General features: G+C 27.1%; 4 protein-coding genes across 4 annotated transcripts; 2 read left to right on the top strand and 2 right to left on the bottom strand.

Moving 5' to 3' along the window:
- The first annotated feature begins 111 nt into the window (after nt 1–111).
- LOC114127934 (tRNA (guanine(10)-N2)-methyltransferase homolog) lies at nt 112–3418 on the top strand. Its single transcript, XM_027992306.2, has 9 exons — nt 112–386; nt 490–555; nt 692–934; nt 1000–1134; nt 1203–1359; nt 2049–2155; nt 2601–2742; nt 2813–3138; nt 3200–3418. Exons 1-9 carry the CDS (start codon nt 327–329, stop codon nt 3362–3364), a joined length of 1401 nt encoding a protein of 466 aa, XP_027848107.1. The 5' UTR covers nt 112–326; the 3' UTR covers nt 3365–3418.
- A 3164-nt stretch (nt 3419–6582) lies between these two features.
- LOC114127988 (sentrin-specific protease 8-like) lies at nt 6583–7554 on the bottom strand. The gene has a single exon (XM_027992381.2). It carries the CDS (start codon nt 7307–7309, stop codon nt 6635–6637), a length of 675 nt encoding a protein of 224 aa, XP_027848182.1. The 5' UTR covers nt 7310–7554; the 3' UTR covers nt 6583–6634.
- Nucleotides 7555–9021: 1467 nt separating this feature from the next.
- Nucleotides 9022–11867, top strand: LOC114127936 (dihydrolipoyllysine-residue acetyltransferase component of pyruvate dehydrogenase complex, mitochondrial-like). Its single transcript, XM_027992308.2, has 8 exons — nt 9022–9268; nt 9337–9500; nt 9558–9694; nt 10042–10299; nt 10368–10547; nt 10614–10807; nt 10875–11037; nt 11118–11867. Exons 1-8 carry the CDS (start codon nt 9156–9158, stop codon nt 11379–11381), a joined length of 1473 nt encoding a protein of 490 aa, XP_027848109.1. The 5' UTR covers nt 9022–9155; the 3' UTR covers nt 11382–11867.
- LOC114127937 (uncharacterized) lies at nt 11542–15456 on the bottom strand. The gene is made up of 10 exons (XM_027992309.2): nt 15285–15456; nt 15082–15148; nt 14341–14427; nt 14145–14282; nt 13895–14078; nt 13677–13831; nt 13457–13608; nt 13086–13374; nt 12843–13021; nt 11542–11722 (listed from the first exon to the last, which is right to left on the bottom strand). Exons 2-10 carry the CDS (start codon nt 15123–15125, stop codon nt 11679–11681), a joined length of 1272 nt encoding a protein of 423 aa, XP_027848110.1. The 5' UTR covers nt 15126–15148; nt 15285–15456; the 3' UTR covers nt 11542–11678.
- Nucleotides 15457–15552: the final 96 nt, after the last annotated feature.

The raw sequence follows: 15552 nt of genomic DNA, 5'->3' as shown, positions 1-15552 counted from the left end.
ATTATGTAATTTTTCTAAGCTGCGATTTTTTACCGAATACACTATTGCTATCGATATTATTTTCGATCCAAGCATGGTTCGTTATCACTGAAAAGATAAAATGTCGTGATAACGTTTAAATCCAAAGCATTAAGCAACACGTTTTCGACTTGTCCCCTAGAATTCGACCAAAAATATTTAAATAATATTATTTTGTGTAGTTATAATTTGTAAATTGTAATTATTTTACTCATCACTAATCGTCAACTATCAATGTTTCCCTACTAGCTGTGGTGACAGAATTGTGTTGTTCATTGTTGTAATACTTCAGTTTTTAAGTCGTTCACATGAAGCGTGTTCAATATTTACTTTGGTTCGCTCATGAGCATGTATCTTTTCGGTTACACGTAAGATTTTTAAAATATTACAAAAAACCACAACAAAATAATAATTTCTTTGTAGATTCAAGTTTTAAATAGGTATATTTAATTTGTAACTGGTTACTTATAGGAAATTGAATCTATTGCTTCTGTACTGAAAATACCAATAAAATGGCTTGAACCTCCAACTGATAAAGTAAGAGCGACTCCTGATCATTTATTAACTAACCCACTTGATTATTCAATTGACATTTTCGTTTTCAATTCTAAGAAGTTAAATCTACTTTTATCAATATTAAGGTTCTAAAATTGTTTTGTTTTTTCATTATTAGCCATGGTATTTGGTTGAACTACCATCAGAGGAGGATGTACAAAAATTGTCTGCTCGTTCAGTAACTATGAGGCGTGCTATACAGTTATGGGCTGATGAACCAACTGTGCCAAGACTTCATGCATCACTAAAAGAAAAATGTTTAAATGGTTTACTTGAACCATATAAATTAAAATCATTCAAAGTAGATGTAGATTTATTTTGTAATTCACAAACGCAGGAAGAAAAACTTGAACGTATAGAAGTAAACCAATATAAATATTGTACGTTTAATCTAGGTGGTTTGATGATGTTATATTGTTCCACTAGTCTTTCAGTTATATGCCATTTCAAGGACACGTAGATCTTAAAAATCCAGATGTTACATTTCAATTTATTGAGTATTATGGTTTAGATCCAAAAATTATACCTGAAAATCCTATACGCACATTTTTTGGACGAGTAGTAAGTATATTATATTTCACAGTATGACTTTATTTAATTTTTTAAATTAATTAATATTATTATTGTAGGTATCAGAAAGTGGACGCCCATTAATACACGAGTTGTCATTAAAAAAGCGCAAATTTATTGGCAATACTAGTATGGATCCACAACTTTCTTTATTGATGGCAAATTTGGGAAAAGTTTCTAACGGTGATTTAGTATTGGACCCATTTGTTGGAAGTGGTATGTATCTGAAGTCAGGTTAAAGATTCTTAACATTTAGTATATATATTTTGTATTTATGCAATTAAGTATATTGTTAGGTTATATAATACAAAATAACTATTTTATTTTTAGTTCATAAAAGAATTATTTACAAATTTACTCTATGTATAATGTAAACAATATGTATATTTATATGGCTTATTAAACTTTTTTTTATTATTAATTTATGATAGTGCATGTTAAAACATTTAATAATAATAAATAAGTTAATATTGTACTTACATGAATGTAAATACTTTGTTAAATCACATATTGTATTAAGAAGACATCGTACCTGCATGTGTTGTCTCCGTTTTACACAGAAACAACATTTTAAAATGTATAGTTCAAAAAAATCATAACTTAATTAAAAATAATAATATCAATTAAAGCCTAGTGGGATATTACATGGTAATTTAACCTTAAATTTTATAATAGGTAAATCAAAACTAACAACATATTATTGAAACTGTTGAAGGAAAATTTGGTTTATCGTACATATGTAAGACGGATACAACATATATGGGTACGACATCCTTTTAAACAACTGGCAATATATCACATATTACACTTGTTTTACACAAATGTAAGGATAATATTGATAAAATATATAAAATGTGTATATGTATCAATGTATAAATAATCAATGAGGATGTTTAATTTTTTAGGTTCATTGTTGGTTGCTGCTGCAAAATTTGGCGGCCATGTAATTGGAACAGATATTGACTTTTTAATGCTTCATGGGCGTACAAGGCCTACAAGAAAGCAGACAAGAGTAATAAATGTTTAACATTATACATTTTTACATATTTTATAGTTAGATTTTTTAAATGTATTATTATTAGTATGTTTCTTGTAGAAAATTTATATCTTCTCTATTTAATATTTATACAATATGGCTATAACTGGCCATATAATTAATACATACTTTTATTAATATTTAGATTTATTTTGTTCTCTAACTTAAAATTTTCAAACTGTTTAAAATTCAACAAAACTATAACCTATGATAGTTAAACCATTATCAAGTTTAAAATGTTCAAGTATGACAACAGAATCAATTTATTTTTTTTAACACTTACTTCTATTGTACGATACATTTTGTTATGGTTATACTTTTAAAAGTTTGAAAGTTCAAATTATTTGAGGAAAGTTAAAACTTGATCCAACCATACTAATATAAAATAGTATACTTAATTAATTTGTATTTTTATTTTCAGCATATAGCTAGAAAAGATGAAAGTATTGAAGCAAATATGATACAATATTCTTGTCTTGATAAATATATTGATGTAATTGTTGCTGATTCAGCTTTACCATTTTGGCGCAGCGACGTAGAATTTGATTGTATCTTAGCAGATCGTAATATAAAATTTAATCAAATAATTAATAATACAATAAAAACAGTAATTTTTTTTTTTTGTGTCTATAGCCCCATATGGTATTAGAGAACCAACTGAACGAATTGGTTCTAAAGAATCTTTACCTATTCTTAAGAAGGAAGGATCTCCTGTACATTTCCCATCTAAAGTAGAATATGGATTAAATGAAATTATCAAAGATCTTATGTGGTTTTCTTCCAAACATCTTAAGTTACATGGAAGATTGTTATTTTGGGTACCAATATTTAGACAAGATTACAATGATGATCAGATGGCTAGACATAGTTGTTTTAAATTAATAGGAAACTGTGAGCAGGTGTTGACCACATTCACAGCTAGACGGCTTTTGATTTATGAAAAAATTAAAATACCTCAAGTAAAATCAACATACCTACTTAGCAAAAACAAATAAATATTTATTTTTATTTTTATTTCAGGATACTGATGAATGTAGTTCTGCAATACCATCTGCAAGTACTTTTAGAGAAAAATATTTTACTCATGGAGATGAGTATCGTCTTACACGAAAGCAAAAAAAAGCAGAGGCAGCAAAGAATAAAGAAATTTGGTTTGCAAAATTAAATAATGTTAATGTGAAATAAGATTAAATTGTAAGTTCAATGATCACTAAATAAAGAGTAACATCAGGTCCATAAGGATAATACTTTTATTAGTTATTATATTTTAAAACTTAATTTACAATGATTGACATTTGATCAAAATGTATTCAAATATAGTTATTACTTATTACTATATATTATTTTAGTCAACCAGACTATTTTTTTTTTATCGAGAGTCTGAAAATAGTACTATTATTATTAAAATAATATTTTATTATATATAGACATTATTTTTTTCGTGTTTTAAATTAGTATGGTTCCACATCATTAAATCATGTAAAATAACTATTGACAAATGAACCTGAACTAAATATTATAAATACTTCATAAAATACAACTCAATATTTTTTTAAAATTATTTTCTATGTATACACAAGTTACATGCATTAAATAAATACAATTATTTTATCGCGTATTATATAAATAGAAGAGAATTGAAAAAGTATTTGCATTAAAACCTTTATAGATGCATCATATCAATATCATGTTAAGTTGTTTTTATATTTTACATTCTTAAGATGATAACCAATCATGATCACTCCAATTTTTCCAAAAATAAAATTTTAATAAAGAATTTACACAAATTCTTGACATTTTTTGTATTTCTTTAGGTATGTCCAGTAGTGGTATAAACTTTTGTTTGATCTCCATTGGAGACTTCTTATGTAGTATATAACATTTTAAAATATGGTCTTAAAATGTATTCAAAAAGTCCAAAAATTATATTTAGATTTTTAATAACCATATTAAAAAAAAAAAAAAAGCACGCTTAGTGAATTATATAATATATAATATATTATAGTAGAAATAATTTAAAAAGTTATTCGTTTAAAAAAAAGATTTTTGAATTATTTTCGTATAACATTTTATAATTATTTTAAAAAAAATATATCACAATTCAGTTACAGAAAAAATAATAAAATAAAATAATTATAATGTATAATTCTATTTATATTTAAAATTTAATAAAAAAGGCAATAAGATACCTAATATAAACTAATCTTTTTTTATAGACATTTAAAATCCAAATTTGGTGGTCGTTAGATGTTTAAATGAAAAATAACAGTTAGTTATTTTATTTTAATTCAGAAATATTATTTTTGAGGACTTGAAACTTGCATGTATATATTATTATTATTATTAAATCATATATACATAGTAGGATTTTAAAAACATTTAAATAATCAATTGTGAAACAGAGCAACTATTTACATTATCCTATTTTTATTTTACTAGCTTAGTAATATTATTTAACTAAGTGATTCAAGCGATAAGTTAGGAGACTGCCATAGTAAAAAAAGGTGGTATTTTTAATAGTATTCAGCACTCAGTGATTGTAGAAACATATTGTGTTTTCAAAATAAACACAAAACATTGTACTATATAATCGTTAAACATAATTATTGAAATTAAGCTTTATACAAATTTGATTTGAATTTTAAGTTAGTAAAAAATAATTATAAAATGTAGTTATTAAAAAAGTCTAGTGCAAGATTTTTTTGTAGAAATTCTCAAATTAATGTTGTTTCAAAATTATATTACATGACTAAGACATTTTATTATTTGGATATTTAATAATTTATTTTAAACCATTTTTATTCTTTAAATTTATAACTATAATTTCGACTCATTACTACACATTATACATTTATACCTATTAGTTTTGTTATGGGAGATTTTAATATTGGATATTTGGTCATGGATCGCTTGGTGCAAATCATCATTTAACGGATCAAAGAACATATCACCACAATTAATTATTTAAATTGTCCAAAACCAATTGATTAAAATCCAACCGGCAATCATATAACCATATTATATACCTACACATATATAATTTGTAAAAGTGTAGTACACTAGTACCTGTTGGCTGTTATACTGTTATAGTATAGTTGATAGGTCAATTTGTCATTTGAGTTTGGATATTAAACCTCAAAGATAAAAAGTAATAAAAAAGTACAAGTTTAAAATAACATCTCAAAAGTACCTAAAATTTATCCGGTTTCACAAACTAACAACTAGGTCAGGAAGATACAAGCAAATTTTAATAATTTTATGCAACCTATTCAAAATTTAAGTTTTAAACAATCAGTTTGGTAGGTATAAAAAATGCTCTTCAACACAGTTAACTATACACTACATGTTAGTATATTAAATAATAATACACTATAGACTTCAAAAGGGCGCTCCAGACTTACCCATGGGATCCTGATGGCACGAAAGGAACCACACTATGTCCATCTTGAGGTGTCAATCTATCAATTAAACTCATCATGACTGAGTGTAACACATTCTGCTGTGCAAGGGTTCGCAACCAACTATCAAAAAATATATTTGAAAACCTTAGACCAAACCTGCCAGTCCCCAACAAACTCAACTGTTCAAACTAATTTAAGTTTCATGTACATTGGTATATACAAAATTATAACTTAAACATTATTTATCACTTAATACATAACATGTTGAAATATATATATATATTGCTCAATGGCCTTGATGCTGAGCGTTTATTTTTATATTAGCAATAAAAAAAATAAATACGCTATATTAAAAATTGAATTGATTACTCTGCAAAGATTTAAATGGTGCATTGCATCTCAAAACCCACTGTTTATTGCAGGACTGAACCAAACATATGTCTATATGTAAAAAATATATAATAGCATTATACATTTTATCACAATCTGTAATTATCAAGTAAAAATTAAAAAATTGTATTACTACGTTTAATGTTAACTTCTCCTAAAATAATGTTATTTTTCTTGCATCGGATCGTTATTACATTTGTAAGTAATTTGAAGAAAAAATTTAGTTAGGTACTCCTTTAAAATGAAATTTAGGGTAGGCTTTGAATGAAAAATAATACAGCAATTAATTTAACTATCTTGTATTTACTTATTTAAACTAAATTATGAAAAATACAAGGATAGTAATGTAAATTAACAAAATATTAATTTGAGTGCGTAAAACAACATTATAATAAGATCAATTTTATAAAAGAATATATTAATATATAATTGAAAACAAAATAATGAAATAGTGAAGTTATTTCATTGCATGTTAATAGTTGGTCTAGATCATTTTTCAATGAGATTCTCACATAACAATAAAACTATTTAGTTTGAGTGCTATAAATTAATAATTTTCATAAACAATGTGATGAATAAAAACAATATTTTAGGAACAAAAAAATAAATAAGTATACATCAATAATAATAATATATTAGAACAATATTTCAACATGGTGGATCCTTAGGTAATTTCTTTTCTTCTCGCTAGTTTATAAATCAGATCGACTAAATTAGTACGTTTATTTTGCAGATCATCCACATCCACTGGATCTACTTCACGTATGTCTAAATTTGCACAGACATATTGTGCGACATTTTCTGCATTACATATCAGGTGTATTCCACAGTCATAACTATTCTGTTGCTGTCTGGTCACCAACGGAGTGATGATATCTACAATATCTTTAAAATAGAATTTCAGTTTTAGTGCCAATTTTCTCGCTTGTTTTTCATTGGAATCAAATATCGAATCCATATGGAAGAGACGTCTGTCTTGCGCTCCATACACTACCAGTGACCAATGCGTACCACCGACAGTTTGCAATTGTTCCTGGTCGTTTAGCGGGAAGAAAATGTATGAATAGTTTTTGTCTTTGACCAGTGGATCAAGAAATACGGCAATGTCATCAACATTACACTCTTTAATGCATTGTACTATTTCCGGGCTAATAAAATACACTTTGGGATTATTCTTGAACACTTCGGTGTTTAGGTATTCCATGTAGAAACCAATAACGGAATCGTTTAGCCATTGGTCGTCGACGAGCAGACGGACGTCGGATTCGTGTAGAAGAAAATTTTCGTAACTCAACACCACTGGATCTTTTTCTTTAGACGATGTACGATTGTTACTCATGGTGGAGGTGGTTTTCCGCGAGAACCACAATTGTAAATATATAAATATTGGGCGATGGCAGGATATACGCTATATACGAATTGCAATAATGATCATTGCATTACATTTTCTCACTTGTTTTTTCGCGTGAGTAAGTTTACGTAAGAAAACGAACGACTATTAACGTTAAATAATAATAATATAATAAAGGTACCTATTACAGTATTATTATTATTTATTATTACATTTTACAACAATGAATGAATAATGATAAATTGATTTTATGATAAACGCAAAACGAAAAGTAAACAAGGAAAAAATAACAGTGTGTTCGGATTAGAGAATGAAAACTATGTTAAACTGTTGAAAATGTAGAAATCGTTGACTATAAAACAGATTTATTTTATAATCGATAGTGAAATATTTATTTTTACTTTTTTATTATATGACATTTTTCATCATAGAATTACCATTAGTTGTTTAAACTTAATTTGCATAGTCTATTTGAGTGTCGATTTTTATCGATTAGGTAGTGTAAGACGAGGATTATTTTTTAATGGAAAAATAAAGATTAAATCATATTTTTCACTCATTTCTATAAATAAGTATAATATTATAAATGATATTTTTTAAATAATTATACAATAAAACTATTGTTAATAAAACGTATTGTTACATTTATGTATTAATAAAATAATTCCAAATCATTAACACTATTCGTTCAATTAAATATTTTTTAAAACACTGTTATTAAATATTAAAAAGTATTTTTTCACTTTCAGTATGAACATGATTAGTAGCTAATAGTATGAGGTACTCGTGATTGTCGTGAACTTTAGAAGCTGTAACAACAAACAGTTACCTATTAAAAAGTACTGGAAATTAAAGGCTACAAATAAAAATAGATTCAAACATTTTTCGATCGTATTTATCGTGTTCAACAGAATTTATTTACCTATTAGGTCTTAATAGTAGAAGAGAAGTAAATTTATGGGCATAAAATACTTTAAAGCCATTGATTATTTTATTTTTAATCTATGTTTATAAAATGTATAAATAATATTATGTATGCCATATTGGATAATTATTTGACATATTATCATTTTTAAAAAACCACAATTATTCATTTTACATAATTTTGTGTTTTAAACAATAAGTAGTTATCGTCATAATTTATAATGTTAGTATTATTTTAATCTCCGTCTTAACCCCGTGGATAAAACGTCATTATAAACGTCCTAATAATTAAATTTACTCATTAAAAAATGTAGTTACGTATATTTGATTGCCTATCTTTGGTGCCGTGTATTTATTGCGGATTTTACTGATATATTACATCATTTCAATAATATTGTTATAGTATTGAATTAAAATATATTATTAGTTATTACCATTTTGAATAATAGACATGTTAACATTATTATCGAAATTCTCATATAGAATATTGAATTTCGTATAAAAAGTGAAAATGATCATGAAAGTATATATTATTTTCATTAACCACAGAACCGTGTTATTATAACCTATATGAAATATGAATATAATGTTCTTATATTGTTGGTCTACAAACCTAATATATTATTAAAAAAACGATTCCATCGTATCGATGATAAATTTAAAGAGAAATGTCCGTATTCCGTAACGTAGTGGGGCAAATATGGCTATTCTGTCGATTTGCCGGATTTTATCAGTTTCACCGATGATGTGTTGATAACGTTTTGATAACTACTGTGACTGCTGTTACTGGGTGTCTGGGTAGGACGTCCTTCGAGGTTATTTGAAGTTCATTTTTGCCTTTTGGGCGCTGATTTTACTGTCACTTTTTAACGTACAATTTCATTACCAATTTAGTCTATAATCGTAGAATATGTCTGGATCCAACACCATCATGAACAACGTGCGTCTGTTACGGAATTTAAACAGGAATACAGTGAAAACAGTTGCCACTAAATGTCCCATCAAAGTTATTCAAGCATATAGGTAATTAATTGATTATTTAACTTAGGTACTGTAGTGGATAATAATTTTTTTTTCTTGGGGCTATTTAGGTGCCAAAGTTCCATTCACTGGCGCACTGGCAGACGTCCGTCAGTGAAAAATGTCGGCTATCGTTTCTATGCCACTGATTTCCCAAGCCATATTAAAGTTTCTCTTCCAGCTTTGTCTCCTACAATGGAAAGCGGCACCATTATTAACTGGTCTAAAAAAGAAGGTAAACTCTATTAGAACTTCTTAAAAGAATATCAAACTTTTCACGAGCATTTTGTAGGAGAAAGGTTAAACGAAGGAGACAAACTAGCTGAAATTGAAACAGACAAAGCTATTATGGATTTTGAAACTCCTGAAGAAGGATATCTTGCCAAGATCCTGGTGCCTGCTGGTCAAAAAGATGTTACAGTTGGAAAGGTATATTATTTTTTAAGTATTTTATGTTTTTATTAATTATGCAATAGGGTCATCTTAGGATATAGTAAAAATTGTGACCTTGCATAAGGGTCAAAGATGTTATTAATTGGTATATTAAAAATAAATTGCAGATTTATTTTTATCACCTATCAGACTTTAAAAATTATAGCTTCAAGAACGCTTTATTTTAAATTAAATGTTTGTTAATAATTATTAGAATTAACAGCATATTTCTAATTTAATGTTGATGACTCTAAGGTTAAATAATACATAACATTTTTTTAAAAATAAGACATTAAATTTAATGTTGTACTTCATGAATTTAAAAATTTTGATTTTGATTTCAGCTTGTGTGTATTATTGTAGAAAATGAATCTGATGTTGCTGCTTTTAAAGACTTTGTAGATAATACTCCAGCAGGTGCTCCTGCTGCTGCAGCACCATCACCCAAGCCATCTACTTCTGCACCTGCTCCTCCACCACCTCCCACCCCTGTAGCTCCCAAAGCTCCAGCACCAGCAACAGTACAAATTCCAATTGGATCTCGTATACTTGCTAGTCCTTTAGCCAAACGTTTAGCTGTTGAGAAAGGATTGGATTTAAGTGTAAGAATTACTGCATTCATATAAAAAATTTAAAATAATTATATATCTATAAGATATTTAAATTTTAGACAATCGCTCAAGGTTCTGGGTTGTTTGGTTCGATAAAATCTACAGATCTGGACAAAGCTTCAATCGCCAGTAGTACGAAAACGGCTGTTGCTGATGGAACTCGCGGTGATGGATTTGTTGATAAACCTGTGACAAATGTTCGAAAGATCATTGCAAAACGTTTACTTGAGTCAAAACAAGTAATAGAAAAATTACTCATTTGTTTATCACCAATATAACTTTTATATTTTATACTTATTTTTCAGACTATACCCCATTATTACCTTACAGTTGATTTGGGCTTAGATAATATTGTTTCATTGAGAAAGCGTATGAACGAACTTTTGGAAAAAGAAGGAGTCAAATTATCTATAAATGATTTCATTATTAAAGCTGCAGCTTTAGCTTGTAAAAAAGTCCCAGAAGCCAATTCATCTTGGATGGATAGTTTCATTAGACAGTAAATTAAATTAAGAATTATCTAAACTTAAATCAAAAAAATTATATACAAATATTGTTAACTATAGATATGACGCAGTTGATGTAAGTGTGGCTGTGAGTACTGATACAGGACTGATAACACCAATTGTATTTAATGCAGATACTAAAGGATTAATAGCAATAAGCACTGATGTTAAAGAACTTGCAGCTAAAGCCCGTCAAGGAAAACTACAGCCTCAAGAATATCAGGTATTTATTATTTCTTGGTCAATTTTAGAACTTGTATAATTATCTTGTAACATAATTTAACTCAAAATTTTCTATCATAGGGAGGTACATTTAGCGTTTCAAATTTGGGAATGTTTGGTGTTAAGAGTGTATCATCGATTATTAATCCTCCTCAATCGTGTATACTTGGCATTGGTGCCATGACTCAACGACTAGTACCAGATAAAACTAATGGAACCCGTGCACAAGATACTTTACAAGTTACATTAAGTTGTGATCACAGAGTTGTAGATGGTGCTGTGGGAGCGCAATGGTTACAAGCATTTAGGCGATATGTAGAAGAACCACATAATATGCTTCTTTAATATTGACTCATTTGTCATAAGAGCAATTCAGTCATAAAATGCTTTCCGTAATATTTTCTCGTTTCTGTATTTTTTTTTTTTTTTATGTTATTTGTTATAAATAGTTTAAATGTTAAATTTATCAGCATATACTCTATCTGATTTGTAAGTACACTCTTAGTTGTTTAAATGCAATAAGAGTATATTAATACGGGTAGACATAGCTCTAGTGAATTATAAAAACTAAAAAAACACATAAAAAGAAAAGAAATATCTTGATGTTTCTTGGATGTACAATTTTTATCAATTTGCAAATGTTCACAGAGTGGTACCAAATGGTATTTGTCTCCAATTCATCTGACCTGAAAATTAAAAAAAAAAAAAAACAATATAATATAAATTAATTAAAAAATTATTAACTTTCCTATTCTTAATAATTGATGTCAAAAAAAATATGTACAGAAAACTACTTGAATCCTAATTACATAAGTAATTTATTGAATTGTATATCACAGCTTATTTTTGTGTCAATGGCTCAAACAAAAAAACTAATGAGTACTATTGTTTGTTATGTCTATTGTAGATCATATTAACACCTTTACTAGAAAGTTATACATTAAAACAACTATTGTAAGACCTTATAAAAAACACATTCCATGTTAAGCGTAAGCCTACATAATTCTTTCTAGTTGCAAGGAATATTGATGAGAATAAATAATTTGTTTGAAAAAAATATTAATTTATATGAAAGAAGTCTTTCATTTTCATATAAAATATCTATAAAAACCTATTTTTCTAAATCATTGGCAAAATTACAGTTACTCCTCACAATAATCATTGAAATAATACTCTATTAAGAGGATGTCATACACACTTGGGTTGTCTGTCTTATTAACGTTAAACTTAGCAAATTTACATTCAGCAGAATACATTTTATGTTGATAGCATAAATAGAGTAAATTTACTTATTATTAAATTTAAAGGTAAGAATATTATTTAAGATATCTCATAAATAATTATTTATATTGTAATTTTAAAATAAGTTATAGCTATATAATAATAAAATTTTAAAACAAAAAAAATTTACACATTATTAAAGCCGACATAAAATTTTTTTGCTGAATTTGAATTTGTTGTGATGCACATTAGTATGATGGAGACAATTTATTACATGGATATGACATCCTGTTGTGAACAAAATGGTATCTTATGTATTACATTAAAATAGTACATTTGTAAATATTTAATTGGTTCAATTTTACAAAAAACATTTTGAAAACATAAGATTTATGACAATATTTGGTTAATGTAATAATAAAGTCAAATAAAATAGCTAGCTAATGAATTGAGTACCTCTGACAAGTATTAAGTTAAGAAAATATATTATACTCGTAGATGTATTGTATTTCAGTCTAATAAAAATACTCTAATAAGAACATTAAGCATAAATAAATTAAAATAACTATTTAAATATCAACTTACCAATAATTCTTGACCAGTGAGATTGATGATCACCTTTGCTAATTAAATCATTAACTGTAAATATATTATGATCAATATTTTTAGAGCTAACCTTCACTTTGCCTGTATACAATGATACTAATTTGACAATGTTGAACTGTTGTTTTATGTTCAATGGATTCAATTGTATTTGTAACAACCTAAAATGCAATAAACACATTAAAATGTTACTAAAAGCCGATTTGATATTTAGTATAAAATCACCATTTTAAAAATATAATTGTGTGTGGATGTGGTGATTGCAATGCAGTTCTTAAAACAAGATTTGTATCCCAATTCAAAGGCTTACAGTTCATACAGTTGTTTTGATTATTTTTGAAATCAATTTTTTTGCTGCTTTTATATGCAATTATACACAGTTCCAAAACCCACAAAGCTGCAATTCGTGAATGCTGAGTAACCAAACACTGTAATACATTTGTCATCAAACCACAGTTATTTAATGTTTTTAGTAAAACATTCCACAGTGTTTTATCAGTCTTGGAAATTCTACCTATTTTAATATTAAATGATTATCTTAAATAAATTAACCACTTACATTGGCAATAGCTTAAAAAACAAAATTAGAAAACTACCTTTAGAAACATTGCATTCGCGAGCTTGAAGTAAATACTTTGTAGTAAATATATTGACTAAATCTGAAGACCAACTCTTATTTGCTAAAAGGTCTTTCATTTTCTTTGTACATTCTTTGTTTGAATAACAGTCCGACAGTGTTAACTTCTCTCTAAAATATTGTAAATTTGAAAAACTTGTTCTGTTTATATTCTTAATTATAATTTGATTTATTTTTACCTCAAAACATTTAATTGTTTTTCTTTAAGGTCAGAACTAATTTGACTTTTGCTTAACATATAGAATTCCAATAACTCAATAAATTCTTCAACAACATTCATGTTTGATTTTTTCCCAACAATTAAAAAATTAGCATCTACGTTCCAATATTTTATCTGAAATGATTACATAATGAAAGTAACATTTAGGATAACTATATTTCTTCAATTGTTTCTTACAAATATCCATTCTAGTATATATCCTACAGCTGATCTTAAAGATTCTAGATTAGGTAAATCTTGGGCATGAGAAACTGTATGACGCATATCAACTAACCATTTAGGAATATCTAAACGAGCCGCTCTATAATACATAGACCTCTGTGGACCTGGTATCATTACATCAGATGTCAAATTGATAAACCTGGTTTGTCATGAATATTAGAAAAATCTTTTATTTATTAAATACATATCAAATTTTCTATCTTACTTCATTATAGCTATAGAATATGATTGAATTAAATCATGATCGTCGGTGGGTTCAGCATCTTCATTAAAACTAACATCTTTAATGATGGCTTGTAAAAGCATTTCAGTGATAACTAGACCTCGAAATAATGTTTTTCTTCTACAACAGTATGTTATTCTTAGTGTTTGAAAAACCGAAAAGGCATCTTTCTACTTACCTAGATTTCCAAAGTGAAAGTTTTCTTAAAGCTTGTTTGTAGTTTTTATTGCCAAATATGTCTTCCCTAAGCGATTGCCACTCTGAACTAGAATTTAAAATAATACATTTATGAATTAAACCTAGATAATATTCAATACATTGTTATATCAAATAAAACTATAAATGTATGAATCACGCTTAATTAGAACAGTGTTTAATATTTAACTTTAGAATTAATGAATTTAAAGTTATTTAAAATAAATAACTGATACCTGTTTATAAAACAGTGTTTACAATTAAGTCAGTAGTAAAACTAATTAGTAATTACCAATAACTTTGACTAATCATGATAACTTTTATTAGATTGTGCTTTGTTAAGTAATAACAGTTAAAATAAAAATAAAAATCTAAAAAATTTCTGGACATATTACATAACAGAATTGAGTATTAAATTACACTGTAACTAATATTGGTTATTATTAATTATACTTCCTCCAAAAATGATTCAATAAGTATTTAGATTTTAGACTGGAGTGGTTCTCAACTTTTTTTGGTTCATGGCACACTATTATACATCACAAATTTTCACGCACACTCACACACTTGACAACCACAACTTTGACAATTTCACCGAAAATACTGTTTTTAAAATTTAATAACATTTCTCGCGGTAAACGGTTAAGAACCACTAATTTAGAGGTTTGTAATTAATTGACTGTTGTAACCAAGTACAAACTCATATAATATATACTTCACTTACTCGGAAGCCCACATAGTCACTATTATTTCATCCTTTACTTCCATTATGTTGAGGTAATGAATTTCGTCTGAAAACAATAAAATTAAATTAAAACCAATTGAATCAATAACATTTTAATCATCAAAAACAGTACAAAATACTATTTAGGGTTAGATAATTTTTTTAATTTGAATATTCAATTATAAATTGAGTGATTTACTTACATAAAATAATAAATGAAATGAACCGTTTCAATTGCTCCTTTCCAATTCAGTTATCTCTGGTCTCAACTCTCAGATGAGTCTTGGCTTAGCAAAATATACTTAACGTCTATACTCTATACGACAACGACAATATGGAACGCATACTTACTATTGTAGTACTTGTAAAACCTGGCGACCGGCGATCAAAACCTTATCAATCCCCCCCCCCGATATTGCAATTAAAATTGCCTAATCTTACTCCTTAAAAATGTTGATAATTCCCGCCGTT

This window comes from Aphis gossypii, chromosome 1, assembly GCF_020184175.1.
Source record: "Aphis gossypii isolate Hap1 chromosome 1, ASM2018417v2, whole genome shotgun sequence".
Taxonomy (NCBI): Eukaryota; Metazoa; Arthropoda; class Insecta; order Hemiptera; family Aphididae; genus Aphis; species Aphis gossypii.
This window is presented reverse-complemented; position numbering and strand designations above follow the sequence as displayed.

Excerpts from the sequence above, each read along its gene's own strand:
- LOC114127934 (XM_027992306.2), top strand. The coding sequence starts at position 327 with ATGAAGCGTGTTCAATATTTACTTTGGTTCGCTCATGAGCATGTATCT. Across the intron at positions 556-691 it reads TTGAACCTCCAACTGATAAA|CCATGGTATTTGGTTGAACT; the intron begins GTAAGAGCGACT and ends TTTCATTATTAG. Across the intron at positions 3,139-3,199 it reads AAAAAATTAAAATACCTCAA|GATACTGATGAATGTAGTTC; the intron begins GTAAAATCAACA and ends TTTTTATTTCAG.
- LOC114127988 (XM_027992381.2), bottom strand. The coding sequence starts at position 7,309 with ATGAGTAACAATCGTACATCGTCTAAAGAAAAAGATCCAGTGGTGTTG.
- LOC114127936 (XM_027992308.2), top strand. The coding sequence starts at position 9,156 with ATGTCTGGATCCAACACCATCATGAACAACGTGCGTCTGTTACGGAAT. Across the intron at positions 9,501-9,557 it reads TAACTGGTCTAAAAAAGAAG|GAGAAAGGTTAAACGAAGGA; the intron begins GTAAACTCTATT and ends AGCATTTTGTAG. Across the intron at positions 10,808-10,874 it reads ATGGATAGTTTCATTAGACA|ATATGACGCAGTTGATGTAA; the intron begins GTAAATTAAATT and ends TGTTAACTATAG.
- LOC114127937 (XM_027992309.2), bottom strand. The coding sequence starts at position 15,125 with ATGGAAGTAAAGGATGAAATAATAGTGACTATGTGGGCTTCCGA. Across the intron at positions 14,283-14,340 it reads CTTTCACTTTGGAAATCTAG|AAGAAAAACATTATTTCGAG; the intron begins GTAAGTAGAAAG and ends ATACTGTTGTAG. Across the intron at positions 13,375-13,456 it reads CGAATGCAATGTTTCTAAAG|GTAGAATTTCCAAGACTGAT; the intron begins GTAGTTTTCTAA and ends ATATTAAAATAG.